The sequence below is a fragment of the Paramormyrops kingsleyae genome, chromosome 3 (genome assembly GCF_048594095.1).
Source record: "Paramormyrops kingsleyae isolate MSU_618 chromosome 3, PKINGS_0.4, whole genome shotgun sequence".
Lineage (NCBI taxonomy): Eukaryota > Metazoa > Chordata > Actinopteri > Osteoglossiformes > Mormyridae > Paramormyrops > Paramormyrops kingsleyae.
The window spans coordinates 35,296,542-35,321,229 of NC_132799.1; the positions used below are offsets into that span (position 1 = coordinate 35,296,542).

Here is a 24,688-nt window from a genome sequence, read left to right on the forward strand (position 1 = left end):
ATCGGCCTTACCTGTACGAGCGGTGGGTAGAGGGGCTGTTTGAGGAGTAGCCAAACTCCATGGTGTAATGGGAGCGTTCTGTGGCGGGTGAGGGTGGGGGGTTCAGGATCTGGGAGGGGGACGAGAGGGGGCAGGATGATTGCGTAATGCTTATGTCAAGATGGAGCTGAACGGTACATCAAACAAATGCTAGATGCTGCCTTTACCTGCTTACTATTTCACATTCTCACAAAATGGTTTTGTTTAAAAGCCCAGTTTCAGACTCAACTCTGTGGTTACATTGTAAACAGCAAAACTTTCTACCCAATGCTTATGAACACAACGAACATTAACGAACAATTCGAAGCATTAAAAGCACGGTTCAAACTCCCAGATGATGCTTCTCAGCAAAGATAAACTAAACATACACTGCTGCTATGTCTGATTTTATCAACAGTACCATGAAACAAAACAAAGAATCCTTTGCTGCGTCTAGCTGGTACTGTGCACATTTGCACCTGTAGGGGGCGACTGTGAGGGGTTTGTGTTGTAGTGTCTCACCGGTGGGAAATAAGTGCCTTTAGTGCTGGAGGAGCTGCTGGATGAGGCCCCTGTGACGTGGGCCCTGTCGTACGGCGGCCCACTGCTGCCACCTCCCATGATGCTTAGCGAGCTCATGGCAGACTTTCCACGGGACATGCCTAGAAAGGGAACACCGGTGAGGAACCATCTGTAGCACCCAGCTAATGGCACTTCTACCCCCTTTCCCGATGATTTGGGATGTGACTGGATGTAATCTCCCTCCACCCCGCCCCACTGACTCGCACTTGGCTCTGGTTCGTCCTTGAACCGCACTGTAAAAGATGAGCAATGGGGCTAAGCAAGTCCTCTGGCTTTTAAAACTGCTGTGGAGAACCAGGCGGGCCATTTTGAGGGGTGGCATAAAAACACAGAACCGCAGATCCCAGGGAAGAATCCCTCAGGGCTTTTTCGGGACGGTACCTGGCAGGGACCCCGAGAGGGAGTTTGGGTGTGGGACGTAACCCAGAGGGACCGAGGAGGGCCCGTGCACCACGAAGTCGTTGGCCATGGTGGCCCCGTCGTCCTTCATGTGCGGGCAGAGAACGCGCTGGCACACGAAGTAGACGGCCCCCACCACGAAGAGCACGAGGATGACGCCGACGATGGAGCCGATGATGTTGATGGGCTGGGGGGGCGGCTCTTCCGTGGGATCTGGGGGTCAAGAGGAGCCCGTATGTTAGGGGAACTGGGGACTTCTGGATGAAGATGAATGCTGGATTGGTCAAAGCAAAGGTTGAAATGATAACCTGCCACCAAAGGGAAGTGTCACAGGGAAGGGGTTCACACATGAACACCCCCCCCCCCCAGTCCTCATACATATGGGACTTACAGCAGCCGAGCTCATCAGAGTTGTCCAGGCAGTCCACGTTGTGGTCACACTTCTTGTGCTTTCCCACACATTGTCCATTGGAGCAGCTGAACTGGTCCAGAGGACAGCGAGCTGGTGGCGGGGGAGGGGGGGGGGGTAGTGGGGGGGAATGTAAATAAACCGAGATGTTAAAAAGGGAATGACTGGCAACCCGCACCCTTAATTGCACGTCACCCTATAGCTGACATATATATATAGATATTCTAAAGATAGATCATCTAAAAAAGTAGAATACTTATGGTTTTAGCTCGCAGTGTTTAAATGGAACAGAACGCGGCTATTTCCATCTTGTTTTTACACGAAGAAAGAAGGAAAGAAGAAAAAGAAAGAGGGCGAAGTGAAGTGAGCGCAAGTCCCTTTGGGCTACAGGGCAGCGGAGTGAGAGAATCTGCCTACCGGCGCAGTCCATCTCGTCGGAGCCGTCCTGGCAGTTGGCCTCACCGTCGCAGCGCAGGGACAGCGCCACACACTGGTGGCTGGTGCACTGGAACTCGGCGGCTGAGCACACGGGGCAGCCGCGCTCGTCGCTCTCATCCTCGCATTCCGAGAAGCCGTCGCAGCGCCACGCCTGCGGGATGCAGCCCACCTCGCCAGAGGCGCAGGAGAACTGCTCCGGGGAGCAGGTGGGGGGCTCTGGGGGGGAAAGGAGCCCCTCGAAAAGTCAGCCCAAGACAAGTCCGCGCATACACACACACGCATACATGCACGCATTGGCGTACCTATCTAAATGAGGACCTTTCATTTATTTCTATGGGAAAAACCCTAATCCCAATCACGACACCCTTAACCACTACCCAGCCCTAACCTTAACCATAAGTAACCAAACAAAATGCAAGACTTTTTCGCATTTTATGTTTCTGATTGCATTCACAGATTTTTATAAAGTTGAGGTTATCCAAATGGGGACCTGAAAAATTTCCCCAAAGGTAAGGAAGTTTGAGGTTTTACCACACTTTGGGGACATTTTGGTCCCCAAATGAGATTAAACACACACAGACACACAATGCTAGCTATACATGCATCCGATATATTTAAAAAGATACTGGATCAAATCCAAATTTACTAAACTAATGAATACTAATTATCTTTAATCCTCAGAATTCTGCTAAGCAATTTTGTGTTATGGCATCCTTCCACTAGGGGGAGAAAAGGTGCACGATTTAGGTGCTGGACTCACCCCCACAGGAGAGCTCGTCTTGTAGCAGGACTAGGTGGATGGGGCAGGAACAGCGCGTGGTGCCGTCGCCCTTGATGATACAGATGTGGGAGCAGCCACCATTGTCCAAGGTGCAGGGGTGTTTACCTGGGAGATGGACCCCGAATTACTGGCACATACCATTTTTTCAGTGCGGGTGAAACTGCCTCCAGCCCTCCAGTCCAAAATAATACAGCAGGACTCACAACAAGACATTAATATTTCAATCGAAAGAAGCCTTGTGGGCACAGAAAAAACAAATAATTAAGAATCCAGATTCTTCTGCCGGCATCCCTGGGGGGGGGAGGCAGTAAATTTGAATTTCTTCAGTATGTCTCCAGCTACATAAAATGGCTAAAACAGTAAATTAATGCCTTGACGGCTAGACATGTCTGCCGAGCAATAAATAACGTAACGGAATGCATCTACTGCTACGTTACGGGTGACAGTTTACCCAGAACGACAATATAACCGGCTCCTTAGGTTACAGTGCAGCGAAACGGGGCAGAGTGAATGAGACGGGAGTGAATAAGGCAGCCACTCACTGTACTCCCTCATGTCGAGCTCGTGCACGGCGTGGATGTCGCTCAGGGCCGAGATGCGGGCCTGGATCTTGGTGCGGCCCTCGCGGGTGGTTTTGTCGACGCGCTCAATCATCTGCTGCTGCCGGTCGATCCAGTAGAGGTGGCTGCCGAAGACGGTCAGGCCCACTGGCTGCAGGATGTTCGAGTCCTCGATCACGACCCGGTTGGCACCTGGACGGTCAACAGCGATTTGGGGGTCAAAAAGGAAAATTCGGAATGTCGTGTAACGCGTTTGCAGGATTCAGACATCTAGATAAAAGCCAAGTTTGCTTTATTACACACTTACCTGTATTTTTGTTAAATGCGGATTATTTACCAGTGTCTAAAAAACCAGTACAGTGGAGCCTGTGGTTCACCAATGGTCCACAAACAAAATTTTGTGGAAAAAAATGCATTGATTCGCGTACAAAAGTTGGTTAACGAACAGATTCCTCGACCAGATTCCTTTTGCATGTCCCAGCATGTCCCAGCATGCCCCACATACGTGTGACAACAGGGAAATGCAACTATTATCATTAACAACAACAACAACAACAACTACAATACAAGGGTTAAGGACTGTTAATAAAGAGCGTGATTTCCCCGACAAGCAAGTCTCCATGTCTCTCTGCTCCCGGATCGGCCCGCCCATCACCACACTATATTGTGTTTTTCTTTATAGTTTTTACTATAAAAACCAGACAATTAAATTATTTGGTAGGCTTGTGAATGAATTAATTGAATTTCAATGCTTTATGGGAAAAATTGCCTTGGTTCGCATACAAATTGGTTCACGACCACTTTTCTGGAACGGATCGTGTTTGTGAACCGCAGGCACCACGGCTTTCACTTTGCCAGGAAGTATCTCTACAGACTGGAAGAGCACAGGTCAGGATCAGGCTGCACGGGGACGATGCGTGGTGTGGTGTAAGTGAATCATTTGATTAAAAATGTGAATTATACACCTATGATATCAATATAACAGATTGCCTACACAATGTTACCCTGGAAATACTTAACAGCCTTGAGGAAATAAGCTGTTGGTGAAAGAATCTTTAATAGCAAACAGGTTTACGCTTCAGATCAATGCCTTTCCAAGATTCCCTGCTCTGCAAGCTCACCAGACAGGTCGCTGCCCTCGATGCGCCGCAGGTCCGAGTCCACCCAGAAGAGCCGGCCCGCCTCGTTATCCACGGCCAGCGCTACGGGCTTGCCCAACCCAGTGAAGAAGAGCACCTCCCTCTCCGTGCCATCCAGCGCCGCACGCTCAATGCGTGGGGAGCGCTCCTGCAAGTTGGTGAAGTACATGTACCTGGGGGGAGGGGGGGGGGGGGTCATCGTGAGTATAGAAAGCAGGCCGGCATCCCATAGTATACACAACAAACATCAGAGTCTGAATGCTTTTGAGACCCTTCTCTGGCCCTTGACCTTGTCTTCCCTGATGAAAATCTGATAATTATCAGGATTATGAAGATCTTGAGACGGAGATGTAGGTTCCCAGAATTAAAGTATGAAAATTTGGAATGAAGCCACACAAGTCTCATAATTTAATGCAGTGAGCAGCTGGAGTTCCAGGGGCTGCAGGATTTTCATGAACCCCCAGTCTAAACTGGGCCTAAACTAAACTGCCCTAAACTGTGTCTAAACTGGGCCTCAAAAATATGAGTCAAAACTAAATGGATCTAAACTGTGGCTAAACCATATGGATCTAAACTGGGCCTAAACTGGATAAATTAAACAGGTGTAAACTCGGCCTGGCACAGTGTTTGCCGCTTCACTCACACCGGAAAAGGGACCGAAGGGACCTAAAAGTTGGCACCCTGATGTCAAACAAGATGGCAGAAATTGAGCAGTTATGCACAGGCTCACCCCCTCTCTGGGTTAACCACGACGGCCCGGGGCTTGTCATGGTCCCCGCGCAGGACCACGCCCACCCGCCGGCCATCAGTGCCGGTGACGTTGATGACATTGGTGACCTCGCTGGTCCAGTAGATGTAGCGGCTGTAGATGTCGATGCTGAGGTCAAAGGGCTGCAGGAGTAGGTTGGGACTCCCAGAGGAGCTGGACACCACGGTCATGCTCTGGAGACACACGGCAGAGGAGTCAAGTGGGGAACAGCACCCTCTAGCGGGAATAGAACCCAAAAACCTGAGGGACTGAACATCCACACTGTGCATTACTACAATCCCACTGTTTCAGTGCTACAAGGATTTATGGAGGCATTCATCCATCCACCCACCAACCCATCCATCCATCCACCCACCAACCCATCCATCCATCCACCCACCAACCCATCCATCCATCCATCCATCCACCCTCCACCCAACCAACCCACCCACCCACCCACCCATCCATCCATCCATCCATCCATCCATCCACCCTCCACCCAACCAACCCACCCACCCACCCACCCATCCCCAGGCAGCACAGGGAATACATGCAAACCCCCAGGGTCATTCATAAATGCCAGGTCAGCTAACAGCATCTAGCATCGCTGTACAATATGAGCGTCCCATAGAACCATGGCACCACCTGGTTGCCGTCCTCCTGAGCACGGCGGATGACATTCTGCTTGCCGTCAATCCAGTAGATGTGCTTGTGCAGCGGGTCGTAGTCGACGGCGCGGACGTTGCGCAGGCTGTGCAGGGGCAGGATGATGTCGGGGCTCTGCTGCTCGTCCATCACCATGCGACTGATGGCCGTCTTCTGGCTGAAGAGCAGGAAGGAGGTGGGGGCTGCGGGGTGGAGGAGGGGCAGGAGGGAGTGGAACACTGTCAGCTCACTAGGGGGCGCTGTGCATTTCATGAGACAAAAATACTTTTGAGTGTTGAGGGTATTTTTTAATTGATGTTCAAAGAGGTAAGCAGGAATGCCTCAGAAGTTCCACAAACTATTGATGGTCAAATGAAGCTTCATGAACCATTCGCTGTATTTTCTGACCCAACGCAAACCTAGTGGGGTCAAAAAAAATACAGCAAATGGTTCAAGAGGCTTCATTTGACAAGCCGACATACATAAACCAGTCATTTTATTCTAAAAGCTAAATCAGAGTGGCTCAGTGGGCAGAAGTGCAGTCTCACACCTCCCAGGCTTGGGGTTGAGATCCTCTCTCAGTTGCATGTTCTTCTTAGGTGGATGGGCCCAAACTACCAGAGTACGAAAGGACAAGAATCCGGGGAAACCGGACATACTAGCATGTGACTCCAGTTTGAAAGCATCGTCACACAGCCAAGCGATGCCTCTCAGCCTGCTACTCTAGGGCGACTTTCAGCCTTGCTAGCAGCTAATGTACCCCAGAAACGGCACCAGTGCGAAACGGGCCTTCTGTGCTTGCGGGGCACAGACTCATCGGGGACCTTGGTGAGGACTAAGTAGTATTTTTACTACGACAAACACAGATGGAAGCAGTTAGGCAGGACCTGGGCCTCTGCCGTCTCACTCTTGCCAAGTTGGCAACAAACGCCCAAACCACACTGGCTTTAAATAAAGGAGGGGAAAAAAAACCTGCTTCAATTTCTCAAACACAGAAAGGGGAAAATTTTTCCAATAACTGAGTCGGAGCCCGGAGCAGCCCGTTCTTTTCCGTACCCCATTTGACTACAACCTTGAGTATCTGACCTTCGGCCCCCCGAGCAGACACGGACTCACCACTGCAGGTCTTGTTGTCGGCGTTGAGGGAGAAGTGGGCGGGGCATCCACAGACAAAGCTGTTATTGGGCACGGCCAAGCACAGGTGGGAACAGTGGCCATTGGTGGAGGCGCAGGCGTTCCAGCCCCCCTGCCGCGACGAGTGGAACACCAAGATGTCCATCACGTAGTCCAGGTGGCCCTGGATGACCGTGCGGTTCTGCCCGCTGGTCTTGTTGGCGCGCTCGATGCTGCGCTGGCTCCAGTCCGTCCAGTAGATGTAGTCCTGGTACTGTGTCAAGCCAAATGGGTGGGGGAGGTCGTCCGCTATGACCTCACGCTCCAGACCTTTATGCACATTGAGGGAGGGGGGGGGGATACCTTTACTTTAGGTGGGGGTGCCCTTCATGAAATACTTTTTTGGGCACATCAAGTGCTGGAGAGTGACTAGCATTGGAATATTTAAAGGTGCATTTCGCTGTAGTATACTACCATACGGCAAGACCGAAAAACAAACAAGGCAGCCTTCATTATGAATTATTAAACTTGAGATTGAGTATTTTGTTCAATTTTCTTTGTTGAAACCGCACTCATTTCGGTAATTTATGAAGTGAGAATTGTCCTCTGGCTCTTCCTGCCAAGAGAACACCACTAGCGGGACATTTGGTGACCGCGGATGCACGATGGCTGCCGTTATGGTCTATCTGACGCACTGGGACAAAGGCGGATACATGGACCCGTAATTTGGGGACGGCTTTCCACGGGCTTGGCCAGTAACCTCTCTCAATCGAGCCGCCCGCAGGATGACCGCAACGGTTCCGTTAGCCGGGGCCGCAGTATCGCAGTAAAGATGGGAAGTATGGGGCTTCACCTAGCATGTTAGAGGACTCGATGAGCGTAGTGTCCAGGTCCGTCCAGTAGAGGCGCCGTGCAGCGTAGTCAATCGTCAGACCGTTGGCGCGGCCCACGTTGGGCACCAGGGTGACACGGCCCGTCCCGTCCATAGCGGCACGGTCGATTTTGGGCTTTCCGCCCCATTCCGTCCAGTACATGAAGCTGCAGGGGAGGGCAGGTGGAAAGAAAAGGGAAAAAAAAAGATATAAACATCAAAATAAACTAAAGTTGTCGCATGCGGCCAAATCGCGGCTGTCAGGCCAAAACCGCGGACATAGAAGTATACGGACACGGGTCCAAGGTACACCCGGCCTCGGTTTGTCCTGGGCTTACCGGTTGCAATTTCAAACCAAAATCAATACCCACTGCATGAAGCAAAAACATCTGAGTTAATTGGTACCTCACAAAAAATTAGATGCTTTGCAGCTACAGTGCAGAAACGCGTCGTAAAACATCAATATAAAAACGTTCGCCTTCAGTTTTCCCTTAAATTTAAAAGGGGAACATTCAGGTCACGCGTTTTAAAATAAATGTGTACTAATAAACAGTGGTCTGTGGCATGACCGCATGAGGACAGACCGACGTGAGTGTGATTCGAGCTTTGAGAGGAGTGTTTCCCAGACAGGCCACATTTTTGCTCCCTCCCAGGTCCCAACACATTTATAGCTGGGTATTCAGTGTCTTTGACTTGAAGGAGCAAGGAGGGAGCAAAAATGTGGCTGCTTGGAGGGAGAAACCCCATTTTAGAAGACTGGAAGTCGACATAGGACAGACTGACCAATCCAAATGTATACCACCCCACACACTCACCCCTCAGCGGGGTCCAGAGCCAAGGCCCGCGGGCTGTCCAAGTCCTTCCACACCAGGACCTGCCGGTGCTGCCCGTCCAGCTTGGCCACCTCGATGCGGTTGGTGCCGGTGTCGGCCCAGTACAGGTTCTTGCCCAGCCAGTCGACAGCCATGCCCTCGGGGTAGTCTAGACCAAACTCAACCACTGGCTCCAGGGCACTGCCATTCATGAAGGCCCTGCTGATGGTCTGGGGGCGATTAGGCAAGGTCTTCATGTCAGAGGCGTCACAGTCAACAGCATTCTCAGCGAGTTCAGAATCATCCCAAACAAGCATATGTATGTTTGCTTTTATGTACAGTGGTTACCCCTGTTCTACGCACACACACACTTTTTTTTTTTTTTTTAAACACAGAATTTAATAAATGCTGAATATCCCGGCACAAAAAGCAGATCTTCCCATGTTATATCTTGATATAAAATCATTAACTGGAAATCTAAACGTAAGAAATGGAGGGGAAGACAAGTCACACTTTGTACAGTATTCTTCATTTCCTTAAGGAAAACACCTGCAAAGTCACATTATAAATATACATCGTGCTGATTCTTCTGAGCGGCTGCAAGTACAGCCATGGAAAAAAGGAAGAGTAAGGAAGAGGAAGAGCCATCTAGGGAGGAGAAAACCCCTCAATTATTGATAGCGGCTAGCTGTGCTCTGTACCTCACGCACTACGCGGAATCCAACATCGCATTTCAAGCTAAAGGAAAGTGGTATAAAAAATGTTCCTATAGATCTCTTCAAATGTACCAAGTCATATTTTTGGACTTAAATATCATATAACGGCATGTGTTCTGGAAAATTCTAAGAGCAGCACCCTGTTGTGGTGAAGACTTGATTTAGGTTTATAATCGTGTGTAATGTTCACTTGCACCTCCCAACGTCAGCCTCGGGAATCTCTGTGTTATATTTCAGATACAAAAATATAGATAATATTGCAGTACTTTTAATGATTTAAGGTTTACTTTGTTAGGATGTGTCCTGCAGTTACAAAAAAACTAAAATTAGGTTTCTCGAAAAATAATAAGTTTCCCAGCTAAAACAGAAACGTCTGTCAGAATCCTGCGAAAAAGCAGCCAAAACAGACCAAAAAAAAAAAAAGAAAAAAAATCTGCCATCAATTATTTCCAAGCTAGAGTCCCCAGAGAGCCCATTACACAGACAGCTGCAGGCACCAGGCCAGCCAGCCAGACCAGCAGAGTGCCCCCCCCCCTTAAACCCCCACCTTCAGCGTGATGTCTGTCCAGTAGATGCGGTTGTCCGTCACGTCGAAGTCCAGGGCAGAGGCCTCCTTGACGCCGGTGAGCGGGATCGCCACGTTGTTGTTGTTGGTCTCCAGGGAGATGCGGCGGATGTCGGTGTGGCGGGAGAAGAGCAGGAAGGCCTCGGGGACGATGCAGGTGCTCATGTCGCCGATGAGCTCCAGGCCGATGGGGCAGGCGCACTGGACCCCCTGTGGCCGGTTCAGACACAGGTGGCTGCAGCCCCCGTTATTCTCTGCGCAGGGGTTGGTGCCTAGACACAAAAACCGACATCGATCGACATCCCAGGCACCGGTTAGCATGCCGGGGGCAGAGGAGCCACCGACGGAGACTCACCGAAGGTGCGGTGCACATAGGTGGCCTTAAGGCCCATGAGGTCGGGCAGCTGGTCGATGATGACCTCACGCTCTGCCGAGCGCTTGTGCACGCGCTCAATGCTGCGCCGCTGCCAGTCAGTCCAGTAGATGAAGTCGCCCAGCAGCGTGAAGCCGAAGATGTGGGGCAGCTTGTCCTCCACCAGGATCCGTCGGGCCGTGCCGTCCATGTTCATCACCTGCCAGGGGAGACAGAGACGATGAAGCCTCTGGCCTGATGCTGCTCCTCGGGGAGCCAGCGCTCATCCAGCGGCCCGCTTCACGTCTGCCGGCACGTCCAGCCACTCGAGAGCGCATTGCAGGACCAGCGGTGGGGGAAGCGCTATGGCAGGTCAAACACATGGCTCTGCAGGCAACTGTTACTCACCCCATCGTGGCAAGGATGACAGATGCCCTGGGGAGCTTCCTGTCACATATTCCACAAGGATTACAGACATTAAGGAAGGGGCCTGCTTCATTTGGCGAACCACTAAGGCTATTAACTGCAAACATACGGGGTCTCCATATCGCACGCGCACACACACGGTCTTTCACGAGAGGTCTCCGTATATCACAGGGATACATTTGAATCACAACAGCAGCATCTCACTGATTGAATTTCAATGGTGTTGCGTGAGCCTAGGATGTGGCCGTGGGGGGAGGGGAGGGGCTAGCAGTCTAGGGGGGGTGGGGGGTGGGCAATGAGAAGCGGGTTAGGGAGAGACACATGCTGCCCAAACGGCCGTCCCTCTGACGTGTGCGAGAGTCTGGGTAGGTATTTGGTCCAGCTGCTTTCAGCAGCCTTATGACATAATCGCGAGGTTTCGGGACAAACTGCACGGGGATTAAGCGTTCATGCGGCAGCAGCCTTCACAGTGGCATGAGACAGCCGACCGTGTTCTGGATCAGAACCACACCACCGAAAAACAGAACTCCATCTCCCCTCGACTGGAGATGCAGCCGACCCGACAGGCTACATACCTGTGAAATGCTCACGGCTCTGGTTCGTTTTCAACGTCCTCAAAACTGCTTTTCATACCAGTTCCATGCTACGAGACCAGCCTCGGATTGGGAGCGGGGGTGCTGCTCTGCGCATCCATACACACATGGGCGCACATGCAAACACTCCATGAGGTTGTGTGTGTGTGTGTGTGTGTGTGTGCGCGCGCAAATATAAAGTTTCCATCCTCGAGCGGGATGGTTTGGGCCAGCGGCCGCAGCACGGTGCCGGTTCCGCATTCTGAGGCTATTCTAAACACTGCTGACCACAGCTGGAGTGCGGCCGGCAATTGGGAACAGATGTGAGCCTCGCCGCAGCGCACCACATCTGGGCACCAGGGAGAGCCAGCGGGCCGGACCGGGCCAGGCCGGGTACCACCCTCCCCTTCTCAGTGTTGGGTGACCTTTAACAAAAAATGGGAGGGGGGGGTTCTGGCCCCCGAGATCAGACCAGATGAAACCCCTCCAGGGTGGGGCTATTAAAGTCTGAGGGGATAAAACTGAAATCTCTGGGTACTGAGAGGGAGGGACACTTCATATCTGTAATCAGTACATATTGAGGACAACCTCTCACAGCAGTTACACTTAAGGTGAACAAAGTTTTCTGGGAACATCCTAACAACAGGCTAAAATAAACAGGCCTGGGGGGGAATCATGCCTCACCCCCAACTCACTCTCACAGTCAACTCAAAGCACCTTTGGGCTCTATCACGATAAATGCACGACAGACAAGGGAAAGTGCCAAAAATCGCTGCGAACTTCACACGCAAGCTGTTGCACCAAAGAACATTTCCTCAAATAAAAATACCTCCAAGATGTAGCCCTATGGTTGCATGGACCTCAGCAGGGACCTTCTGCTGGTCCCTGAAAGGGCACTTGGGCCCCTCAGTTGTGAATGAGTTTTAGCAACACAAACTGTGCATGACCACAGGGAAGCTGTGGCCCCGAAATCTGCAAATCAGCAATTAGAGAATTTAAAAGAGAAAGGCAGATTTTACCCATTACAGCAGAAACCCCTTATCCCCCTAGATTATGTGATGAGTGGTGCTTCACTCCACCAGCTCCATGAGAAACACACACACACACACACACACACACACACACACACACACACACACACACACACACACCTTCAGCATACTGGCTGATGAACATGCCAAAGCAAGTTTCGACAGAACGTGTCGTTGTGGTGGAACAGCAGATAAGGCTGATTAACGATTTGGGGGGGTGGGGGACACGTCATTCTGTGACCCCCGACACAAACCTGAGCCCCTGCACTTAGGAACCAAGCCTAAGGGGCTCGGGGGGGAGGGGCGGGAAAGCATGCCAGCACAATCTGAGAAAACACAGGCGTCTATGCAAAACACAAAGACCCCCACAGATGCCCCTCACCTCGATCCTGTCCGTTTTGGCATCGCCCCAGTAAATCTTGCGCTCCTCGTAGTCCAGCGCCAGCCCGTTGGGCCAGCCCAGGGAGGTGTTGACCATGATCACGCGGTCGGACCCGTCCAGGGCGGCCCGCTCAATCTTCGGGATTTCCCCCCAATCCGTCCAGTACATGTACCTAGTTGATCAAACATCAGAAGGAAACGGACCTAAAAGTCAACACAAGTCGTTAGACAGGTGCTACACAACTTGAACCTTTCTGCTCAAACGCTGCTCCTCTCTGGTGGACATATCTGGCCTTAACCGTGCGATCATGCCTGTTGTTAATACTAAGGTTTCTATCCTCAGGACTGCAGGCTGGCCCATAGCGCCAAGCCTGTGTAAATCATCCCGGATCAGCCACCCAGCAAGGCCTTGGAAGCTCTGTTTGTTTTTCTGAGTCCGCCTCTGACACGCGAGGCCCGAGGGAGCAAGAGATAACAGCCAAGAATAAACAAACAAGGAACACTGGGCCCCACTGCCGCCAGATGTCAGCGAGAGAAGGCGTGGGCTTGCAGGTCTGGGGGAGGAGCCAGACCTGAAGTCATCGCGCATATGGGGAATGTAAGACGGCAGGACAAAATACACAGCTTGTGATGGAAATGTCTAGAATGTTTTATGTTTGTTTATATTTTCAGCAGGTTTGATTGGTATCTTCAACACACAAGCCACCTTCCACAGGCATTTCTGTAACCCTAGTCTGTTTAATAACAGCTAGGATGACGACGGGGGGGGGGGGGGGCTGGCACATACCCCACGACTGGGTCCAGTACGATGGCCCGTGGTTCGTCCAAATCCTCGGAGATGAGGATCTTGCGCATGGTGCCGTTGAGCCGGGTCACTTCGATGCGGTCCGTCCCCGTGTCGGTCCAGTAGAGGTTGCGGGCGACCCAGTCCACTGCGATGCCGTCCGGGTGGCTGATCTGTGAGGTGACCACGAACTGGCTGCCGCTGCCGTCCAGCCGGGAGCGCCGGATGGCGCGCACCTCGTCGTCAGTCCAGTACAGCAGCCCCTCCACAGGGTCGTAGTCGATGGCGATGGCGTGCCTGATGTCCTCAGCGTTCAGCACGATGTCGGTGAAGTCGGGCGTGTCCAATGAGATGCGCCGCAGGTCTGTGCGCCGGGCGAGGAGCAACAACTGGGTGGGGCCTGGTCAGGGACAGGTGCAGGGACAGGCTAAGCATCAACGGTGGCCAGTCGTAGATCACATCAATGATTCAAATTCAAGCAGCAAGTCGAAAACAACCCTACAAGTTAAAATTACCAGCCATCCACACCTATCTAATACATTGCCGCAGGAATCCCGGAGTCTCATTCCAGGAAGCACAGGACACCATGGGCCTTAAAAGGCTGGGCTGAAAGCTGATTAGCCCCCAGAGAACCCCCTCACCGATTTAAAAAACATCACTGGAGGGTCCCTTCTATTCAATCTATTCTATCAATTATGGCCCCTCATAACTCCCATCTTGAAGTCTTAGAATCATCCAGCAGGACACTGTGTATGGCTCAATTTAGAGTTTCCTTCTACAGACCCCCCATGAGGGGAAACACACACACACACACAGTTCATATCATCAACCCTTATTATAACCTTAATATCAGGTCTGGGCGGGGTTAATTACAACTAATCAAAGTTTTGGTATTTACCTTTTGGCATTTATAGTTTGATTGAATTCAGATATCTTATTTATTTTTATTTTTTGATAAAATTGAGCTTGATATTTTTGGGACCCGAAAAAGGTCCCTAAGGACCAAAAAGTAACAGCTTTTACCTCTTTTTGGGGACCCACATCCGCGCACGCACACGCACACACACACACGGGGGAGCAATCAAACCCACAGCCCTCGGGGTGTCAGGCTACAGTGCAGCCCACTGAGCCACCATGATTCGCGATGACAAATCCTCCCCCCCTCCACATGTACAAAGAGAGGACTTCAGCGGGGACGAGGAGCTTCAGAGCAGCACGGAGCACCGTCACCTGATCCCAGCGCAGGCCCGGTGCACTCTGTCCGACTGGAGGCCACTCCCGGCCCGCGCAACGTGAGACCCTGTGCCCCCCCCCCTCCTTTCTGAGCGGTATACATGGCATAGGGGGGGGGCTTTCTTGCCTGCGTGCAGGGACTGTCGGCCCCATTCTTTCCCACTTTGAAAAGATCAAGCAGAGCTCACGCTGGACAACCAAGCATGACCAGCGGGACTCTGTATAGGCTCCCCCCTCGAGCCCAGCTCCCCCCACCCCCACCCCAAGGCCCCCATCCAGTTAGACCGGCCTGCTGGACAAACAAAAGGCACCCCCCCTCCCTTTTGCTGGTGCTACAAATGCAGCTGAAAGACTTTTAAAAGCTACCCTTCTCTCCCAGTATGTGGCTAAATCTGCCGGCCTTTTCAGTAGCTCTGCACCAGGGAGGACCCTGCAGTTGCCGCGCTGGGCTGCCCCAAGACCACGAGCCCCCGCCTCTGCTCCTCACTACTCACTGAATGACCAATCAAGACTTGCTAACTTGCATCAAACTGGAGAACAAAAGATCAGACCCAGAGAAAGGCTGGAAACCAGAGTGGCTAAGGCTGAGGTCTGTCTGACCCCCCCCCCCCCCTCGTTTGGCTGTATAGAGATAGTGTGGACGGCAACGACCTGACCACTGGGCTGGGGGATTGGGGGCGTCTGTGGCAGGGCCCAAAAAGGGGCTGACAAATTACTGCTTTTCACCTCTTGTTTTCGAGTCTACGTTGGCTTTATCTGCCAAGGGGATGGTGGATAAGGGTCAGGGAATAGGGGTGACCCCCCCTCCCCCCCACTGCCGTGCAAGGAGCCAAGGGCTGCTTTCCACAGCTGGACAATACCCAGAAGGCAGTTCCCTCACCAAGTTCACCAAGCCCTGTGAATAAGGCTGCCTGGGGTAGCATCAAACATCACAGGCCAACCCAAAAAAAAAAAGCAGAAAACCCAACAATGCCAAAATGGGGGGGATTCTTCCAGTAAGCGCGGCCCCTCCTTCCACCACTCTTATTCCGGGTCTGATGGGAGCAAAAACCAGAGTAAAGCGGCAGAAACGTAAGGAGGTAACACTTTCGGCCAGCCAGATTGCGGCTCAGAAACGTTTGTCAAGTTCTGCCTGGCAAATTGTGAAAAATTCAGCTCGTTTTCCAGTGGCTTCCTGGATATATTTCAGAAAACAGGGCGACAAACTGTGGTACCCGAAAGGGTAAAAAAAAAAAAAAAAAACAGGATCAAACTTTTCCTTAAAGTCCTACTACAGATTAATTCAATCCGATCAACCAAATTCTATTATATAATCGTATCCGCTTCTGCTTCTCAAAACATTTTTAAATAATACTTAGTGTTACGATTTGTGATCATTCTACATAAGTAAGAAGGTCTTAGAAGTTCAACAGATCTTAAGAAGGCTATTTGTATCAGCTAAAGATACAGGAGTTCAAAACTAATCTTAGAATGACTCACATTTGGCTTTAAACTACGTAAATATGCTGAAGGTCCCACCAGTAAGAACAAAAGGGGCATTGATTCTGCCTCTGAAAACTGCTATTCTGCCTCACACTCAAGTGACGGAGGAGCAGCAGCTTTTATAGAGAAGTCTGCGAGAGAGAAGTCCCCTTAAGTGAAGCAGTTCTTCATTCCCACGAATTCCTCACAAGTTCCTCATTCCTGCGAATCGCTCAGGTTGCCCGAGTCATGACACACTATGCCAAGAGAGACCCCGGGTGGGTCGGGGGGGAAGGTGACTCACCCGGCCGGCAGGTGCGCTGGTCTTCCAGAAGCCGCACGCCCGTGGGGCAGGCACACTGGAAGAACGGCTTGACGGGAGACAGCAGGCACAGGTGGGAGCAGCCGCCGTTCCCCACTGTGCAGGGGCTCTCCGGGGCTGCGGGGACAAAGGCGACCGGCTCAGAATCTGAAACGGCACTGTGGCGGTATAACAGCAATGACGAGCAGTCATTTTATCATCGCTGCATACACCCGGCTTGGCCAGTGTTCATTGGACAGAGCTTAGCTGTGAGCACCAAGTAACCATAACAACCAACGGCACAGGGCTGATCCTGCCACCCCATGGATGTACAGCATAACCTGACAGATTCACAGCAGCTGGAGAAGCCAGGCCAAGTCATTTTTGAAGAACCATAATAAAAAAAAATTAAAAAAAACAAATGTTCATTGTTTTTGGAGACCAGGGGACAAAATGGAGGAGGTGATTAATGGGAAGACCCAGTTATGAGGTGAAATAAGGTGGAAGTACCATGGGGCTGCCTCTTCTGGCTGTAGGCGTGGAGGTCCATCGGGGAGAAGATGTTGGAGTGGACCTCGCGCCTGTCCTCGCCCGTCCGCTTGTTGCAAGAGTGGATGGAGTGAGTGTTCCAGTCAGTCCAGAAGAGCGTTTCTTCGTAGAGCGTGAGGGCAAAGGGGTGCGGCAAAGAGCCTTTGACCACCACCTCCCTGCGGAAGGTGCCACAGAACTGAGAACCAGCTATGGACTACAATGAGCTGTCAATGTGCTCAAACAGAAATCCAAGCAGATTTATGCTGCGCTCCATTTGACCTTTTCAATTTCAACTGGAACACCCCGAGGTCGGAATTCAAACTTGTGAACTTGGAGGAATCGACACAACCCTGAGCTCAGAACTCAAGATGGCTGCGCTCTTTATCAATTTAAGTTAACGCTACAGCTTTATACTGTCTATTAGAACTTACGTGTTCTTCATGGCTCATTAAATCGGTCGTACACACAGTACTGTCCAATCGCTTTCTACGGCCATGTTGATGCTGTGTTTTTATGCTCGAAATACCACTGATATTGCTGATAATGTCTAACAATTAACTGGGCTAGAAGCAGGGACCATTTCTTGCGTAAACGACCAACTTGTCGGATTTAAGGTAGTCTGGGCTAAATGTAAGTGAAGGAAGATAAAGGCTGTTTAAACTGAGATAACTTGATGGATTTAATTTATCCCGCTAAGCAAGAAATCTTGCTTATTGAACCGGGGCATTGGTACTGCTAAATGGCTTTCCGACTTGCTGTACTGGAACGCTGTTAACTCCTGTGTGACGTCATTCCCAGTTCTGAGTTCTGACCTCTGAGGTAAATGGAACGCAGCATTAGCTTCCAGTAGCCACGCTGCTTAGGGGTGGGAAGGAGGATGAGGAAGTCTTACCGTGAGCTGCCATCCAGGCTCGACCGGTGGATGAAGTTATACTTCGCATCGGCCCAGTAAAGCTTCTGCTCGCTATAGTCCAGCGTCAAGCCGTTCGGCCAGTAGATGTCGCTGTCGATGATGATCGATCGACTCGTACCATCCATCCCAGCTCGTTCAATCTTTGGGATTTCCCCCCAGTCCGTCCAGTACATGTATCTGAGGGATGCAAGCAAAAGTGGTTACGACTAGGGATGGGCCGATCCACATTATTTCCATTCCGATACTGATTCCGATACACAATTGCCGATACTGATTCCGATACACAACTGCCGATACTGATTCCGATACACGAGCTCTTTTTTTTACTTTATTATACTTTATATATTAATTTTTTAAGCTAGTAAATACAGATGGAAAAAAATGAGGCTACTACAAACATACCTAACGTGCCGTTCCACCTCGTTTGTACATCTCGTTTTAAGTGTTTTTCAGGCATTTGCAGTTCAGTATGAATATCTTCAAAACAAGTATACATAACTGGCGAATGCTTAAAATTTTTATCCTATTGGCGTGAGCTCAGTTACACTGTTGCGTGCGCTTTGTTAAGTGGGATTGTCCATTAAACGTTATTCCCACCTCTCAAAACTTTCTTTTACAAAGACTGCAAAATCGCTGTGCTACTGGTTTGTTAAAAGCGTAAAATACTCCCAGATCGTCACGTCTTAACGTACGCTCCTCGTGCTGCGAAGGGTATGTCGTGTGATTGATTGTACAAATAGATTTAACACGAAATAGGACATTGCCAAAAACTAAATAAGTATGCCCTCTGACACCCCTCACAGCTGGAGTACCTCCCTCCCTTGGCAATTAAAGCTTCTGGCACTTCATTTGTTCATGCATTCATTATTAGCTATTATTTTTGACATTTGTCACGTAATACATGACCCGGAAAAAGCCCCATACTACCAAGCTGAAAGGAGCCATATCGCCACCTATTGTAGAGGAGTCGGACATACTTTGGTCAATAAATCGATTCCCCTCCCACGCATGTATACTGGGACAAGGATAGTAGTCGGATTAAATGGCGTAGTCAAGCTGTAACCGTAGCTTGACTTAGCTGTGCATGTAAATGTACTGGGTGAAAGCACCCCCCCCCCCAAAAAAAAAACAACATGCACACACGACTATCTAGGAGCAGTAAGTCAGTTTAGCTCTCTCGCATTACTGCCTGCAGATTGACTCACATGAATTGAAAAAACAAGACCAGCAATCTGGATTTCATCCTTTTATTTGAACTGACAGAATCTATACTCCGAAGAAACAAAGGAACAATTAACATAAGCCTTGCTTACGTTGAAGAATGCCACGCAACCTCAAATAAACACAAAGGTCTCTGCTCACATCATGACATTTTATAAAGGCATGGGAATATATTACATTTAATTGGGACTGAACAGCGACTGTCTGCCTCAAGCAAATTTTCGTTAAATGCTAGCAGTAATTATTAGAAAACATTTACACATTCATCTAATGCACAGACAGGTCTGCCAGGAACACATCCTTCATGGACACTTTCATGTCAAGCTCTTTCCAAGGGCAGAGATACTTCCAGCACCCTGACGGTGGCACTGAACGTGCGACACCGATGCCCTGTTTTCACCGTGGTGCCGAAATCCTCACTCAAGGCAGCGGCATCATCTTCCTGTGTACTCGAATGCAGCCAGGAGGGCGGCGACAGACGTTTTGCCCAGGGGGAGGTAAGAACTGGAGCAGAGCTAGGGGTGGGCGATATACCGGTAGACACGACTAACCGGTAGAAATTTGTCAACCGATATAGATTTTGGTCTATCGTCTTAATCGCGTTTGAGATCACATGACGTTGCACGTTAGGTAACCACGCAATACACATTCACTTCGACAATGGAAGAAGACGGTGCACCGGTGAGTTTGCTTACATGTGACGAAACCAACAATGAGGAGATTGTAAAGAGAAATGGTGCATCGTCTGTGGTGTGGAATTGGTTTGAGTATAGGAAAAGTGAATACGAATGAGACGAACGTGATTTGCAAGGTATGCAAGAGCACTGTTTTAGCAAGCGGTGGAAACACGTCAAACCTTTTCTATCATCTCAAATCCAAGCATCCAAACGAATATGGCCAAAGTAAAAAAATGTAGTACAATACATTGCAGTAAACAGTATGGTTGTTTTTTTTTACTTAAAGTAATGCTGCAATTCACAGTTTAAATAAAATTACATTATATAAAAGTTTCTTTGTGTTTGAATTTTTATTTATGCATTTCCAGATACAAATTGCTATATTGTGATAGAAGATTTTGGTTATATTGCCCACCCCTAAGCAGAGCTATAACGAACTGGTGCTGAACTAAGATCGGACTTCAATGCGCACTGCCTGCCCTCTTCCCACCTCATATCAGAACACGCGACGCTGGAGATCTCCTTGGTGATGACAGCCACCTAAAATTTGAGCTGCTCCATGTTCCGGCCCATTTTCCTGAGTGGTTCTTCAGTCAGAACCATGGAAAGCCTCTGCAGGTCCCACAGCAGTGTACCAGCTGAAGGTTCATATCATAAGCCTGTCCTCGTCTCTTGAGGCCCCTGGTTTCCCAGCAGTCATCTCTAGGCTACACTCGCCCACCCAAAATGCCAGTCCCATCCCCTTGACAGGTTTAAAGACACCCCAACAAACGGAAACAATTTTTCCTGAGACGTTTCAGGAGCCAGCAAGAGAGAGTTTCCCCCCACCCCCCAGAAAGACTCGTTTGTGGATGCGCTGGGCGCAGGAAGGAGGGGTGCAGGGCTCTGGGTGCCTTTAACACTTCCCCTGGTTTTTGCATAAACACAAAAGGCAGGACGGGCCAGCGGACGGCGGTGCTAATGGACGCTCTTGTTTCCCCAAATTGCCCTCTGACACCCCTCACAGCTGGAGTACCTCCCTCCCTTGGCAACGCCGCTACACCCACACCAGCACTGCGGACAAAAGGCCTCAACTCCCCCCCCTCCCCTTCCCCATCAGCCTGGCTATTGGCTCTCCTGGACCATACATGCTGATTTGCTCACCAGTGCTCAGGGAATGTGCTTTTAGGAACCTCCAGCTACTCAACCAAACACAACCAAATGACTGTTTATTTCCCTCGTTTGGGTTCTCTCTTTTCTTAAACTATCGCACTAAACCACAGTGTAACTTTTGCTTTCCTAGCAAATAAATCACGACTCGCCTGTGGCCGCAGTCATAAAATTAGCGTTTGTGCTACCTAAAGTGGACATTCTTCCACTGAACCTGACAAACAGCCAATCACGTGCCTTTATAATGGGGAGGGGGGGGGGGTGTGTTCAGCTGGAGTGCTGACTCAGAGGGTCAAGAGGACACATTGCAGCCCCAAGGCGAGACCACTTCTCTGACTGGATTGTCAAGCTTTGCCACACTGGATATAAACTCCATCTATCCCTGCCCCTACACAAGGTTACAGGGAGGGCCTGAAGCCTATCCCAGGCTGCAAAGGGTACAGGGCTGAATGAATTACCGGCTACATATACACAATCACACAGTCAGGGCAATTTTGAGACACCACTCAAACACCTAAAAGCTGATTTATATTTCTGCCTTGAATCAATGCTGTAAGTACGTCGTAGCCGTGGACCCTACTCCATAGCCTGACATGCACCTCCCCAGAAATGCAACTACATGTTGTGGCGACACAGACCGCAAGAACTGTGATTGGTCCACTTGGTAGCATGTTTTTTTTTTTTTTAGAAAGACGAAAGCATACATACCAGGTGTCCTTAAATCTTTGACAAACAAAAGCGCTACTTATATCTAGCATTAAATAACCCCGCCTTAGTCATCGTAGCTACAGGTCTACTAAACACTCAGAATGACAGGGCCAATTTCACTTAGCTCCTTTAAGTTTATTTGTACTTTAAAGGACTAAAGAATAGCAGTAGACACTAGCCTTAGAAGGAAAAATGCATAAAGAAGATCATAACAGCGGCATGAAATTTTCCCAAATTTGACAATGGGAACTTTGGAGCAGAACAAATATAACCAGCACTTGATAAATGGAACGTTTCTTTAAAATGCATGGAAATGTTTTTTGTAAAAGTGTAATTGCTGAGCGAGCCAGACACACCAGCACATGTATAAATGCTACCAGCAGTGCAGGCCATGTGAGTAGGTGACGGCGTAGGCTCGACGCAGAAGTATAAATCAACCTTAAAAGCAACACCCATGGACAGCGGGAGGAAATCCAAGAGACACAGGTGATGGAGGCGGGTTTCAAATCCCCAACCCTGGAGGTGTGATGTAACACTGTGACCCAGTGCACCACACGGTGAACTTTAAAATGCCCGAACAGTAAACACTGAAATACAGACTGTAGTGTTCATTTCTTTGCGCTGGGAACAGAGTGAGAGGCTACGGCAGGGTGCCGGACAGGTCCGAGATGCAGGATGTACGGCGAGAACAAGCATGGCAGGCTCCTAATTAGACGGCATGGACACAGCCCAGGCTGAACACTCACAGCGTGTCTCCACCAATCAGACTGCTTCTACCTTAAAAGAAGAGGGCAAACTACCCATGTGACTCACATTCTTTAGTCCAGCAGTGCGTACAAACAGCACCCTCCCACCGGCCTTCATTTAAAACAGGGCATGTCTAGACACCTTGGAGGAGACCTAAACCGTGGCCATGTAGGTAGTGAATCACCTATCAAAAGTATCACAAACTCAGACTACAGGTCAAATTTCCGATGTTTAAATTAGCATAGCAGCAATCAGCCCTACAAACTGTGCAACCCAACAATCCAAGAGCAAACAGTGTCAAAGACCCACGAAGCCAGTCACAGTCAAGGGGGAAAAACTATGGGGGGGGGGGGGGGGGGGCGACCTGATGATTTTATATTGTGACCGTCCACGATCTACTTCTCATGTGAATCGCAGAGATTGTGATTTTTCATGTCCTCCTACCAATACTTCCAAACTTTGGCCAGTCGGCACAGCCATCTAGTAGGAAGTCATTCTGTTGGTTTGTGAACAAAGCACGGGTCCAAGGCATCACTACCTGATCTGTACCACCTGCCCAATGCACCTCACACGTCTGCACCGCATTATATTTTCTGGCACTACCTGCTATGTCCATCCTGCAATTTTACGGAAACCATATTGTCTGTATTTATAGCAAACTACAGGGGTCACTTTTTTTTTGTGGGATATGGTGTTAATGATTCTGCTCACTGAAAAAATAATAATTTAAAGTATGAATACACCCCAGTCGTCCATTTCCTGTTTTCGAATAAACTTAAGCATCCCATATCTGAAATATTACTTTATATGTCTAGCAGCTGAAATTGCTGCTATCCAATAACATGGTATTTTGAAAGAATTATAGCTCTGGTTCACTCTGAACCGGAGAGACATGGGGTGAGTTTCTCTAAGCCTTCTTAACGCTACGTTGTTCCTAAGTTTTATCTTTTAACGTAGAACTTACGAACGACGTAGTGTTAAGGAGGCTTTATACCGTCACTGCGACTGGGGTAACAAGAACCCAGACTCTCACAAATTCGCCACAAGATCTATGACTGAGTCTAACAGCAAAGACAAGAATGATTATGATTGTCGGAGAGCACATACAAAACTTAGGGTGTACTCACACTAGGCATGGTTGCCGTGAACCGTGCCCGAGTACGATTGTCCCCCCTCCCCACTCCCCCTCTGGCCTGCACTCACATACGGTTTCAGCATTCGTGCCGGAGCATGCTTACGTCATTATGGTGCGACAGTTTCAGGGTAAACAGGAAAAGCGGCGCTCCCGCTGAACGCAATGTAATCCATCGCTCTGGTTACTTTGCAGGGTTCCAAATAAGATTTTCAACTTGATTAGAAGTTTTGCTAATCAAAATTTTCAAAAGTTGCAATTTATACTGTAGCAGTTTTGAAATTTGATGAGCAAGTTTTAAAAATGACCATCGGAAGCTAACTACTACATGAGCGTCTTAAAATACTCACACACGTTTAATTTTTTGTATTAAAATGAATTCATGATAACACTTTGTTGTTCAGTTTCAGAACTTTTTTTCAAATGTAATGCTCTGGATAGTCAATTTTATGAATAAAGAATAAAAAGTTAAAATTAAACATTTCTTTATGTTTCTTTACCCCGACTGAGAATAGCGAGTAGAGCGTAAGCCTGAAAAACAAATTCGGCAGCGCGGTTATTTGGACAAGATCGTCAATAGCGCTGCCAGCGAGTATCGGGGGATCGGGGCTGGATTTGTTCACTTTTATGATTAAAATTCTAATAAAATTTAAAACTGGATATTGATTAGCAATGGCTGCGAATCATTTTAACGGGAATTAGGCAATTGTTTCGCAGGTGGGTGTTTTTACATCGCAAACTGCGATGCGATACCGGCTATTTCGAACCCTGCTTTGTTGATAGTAATTTTGAGTCGTTTGGTCTGCAATGGTCCACAGCCCTCTCACAGCCTGTTGCTAAACGGGTCTATCGCTTTTGTGGCACGAAAATCGTGCTGCTTGTATGAGGAGGTTTGCAAGGTACCAGCTGAAGTGCAGCAATGACTTTGCAGCTTTGATTACCGACTACAGTTCCCGTACATCGACAAGGCAAAAAATAATATACTGAAATGTCATTGAATACAATTGAAAAGTGTATTATGAAATTTGAAATACAATGTTTATAATGTTTTTTGTAATGATGACAGTAGCGTTCTATAGCTAATAATCATGTAACTTACTATCACTTGCTGGTTAATATTAGCTACATTCTTGTATTAAGACACCTGTATTCAATGGGACACATCGCTATTATGTGTGCACTTGAATACTACTCCAGCACGGTTAGCGCTCACACTACATGCGAACCGCGCCTGAGTCCAACCGAACCGCACTCTGGCACACCTCTTCCAAGC

The 24,688-nt window shown here is 49.2% G+C and overlaps 1 protein-coding gene across 1 annotated transcript in view; it reads right to left on the minus strand.

Moving 5' to 3' along the window:
- LOC111845669 (low-density lipoprotein receptor-related protein 6) overlaps positions 1-24,688 on the minus strand; it is a 44,091-nt gene that overhangs the window by 4,161 nt on the left and 15,242 nt on the right. The window contains exons 3-22 of the mRNA XM_072710209.1: positions 17,761-17,958; positions 16,848-17,044; positions 16,341-16,475; positions 13,346-13,742; positions 12,560-12,731; positions 10,152-10,368; positions 9,779-10,068; positions 8,519-8,745; positions 7,686-7,870; positions 6,836-7,162; positions 5,720-5,922; positions 5,057-5,268; positions 4,309-4,499; positions 3,170-3,379; positions 2,607-2,732; positions 1,826-2,062; positions 1,391-1,501; positions 982-1,212; positions 541-680; positions 12-109 (exon numbers count right to left, since the gene is read on the minus strand). Of these exons, the coding sequence (XP_072566310.1) occupies positions 12-109; positions 541-680; positions 982-1,212; positions 1,391-1,501; positions 1,826-2,062; positions 2,607-2,732; positions 3,170-3,379; positions 4,309-4,499; positions 5,057-5,268; positions 5,720-5,922; positions 6,836-7,162; positions 7,686-7,870; positions 8,519-8,745; positions 9,779-10,068; positions 10,152-10,368; positions 12,560-12,731; positions 13,346-13,742; positions 16,341-16,475; positions 16,848-17,044; positions 17,761-17,958 (4,104 nt within the window). The remainder of the gene's footprint in view (positions 1-11; positions 110-540; positions 681-981; positions 1,213-1,390; positions 1,502-1,825; positions 2,063-2,606; positions 2,733-3,169; positions 3,380-4,308; positions 4,500-5,056; positions 5,269-5,719; positions 5,923-6,835; positions 7,163-7,685; positions 7,871-8,518; positions 8,746-9,778; positions 10,069-10,151; positions 10,369-12,559; positions 12,732-13,345; positions 13,743-16,340; positions 16,476-16,847; positions 17,045-17,760; positions 17,959-24,688) is intronic.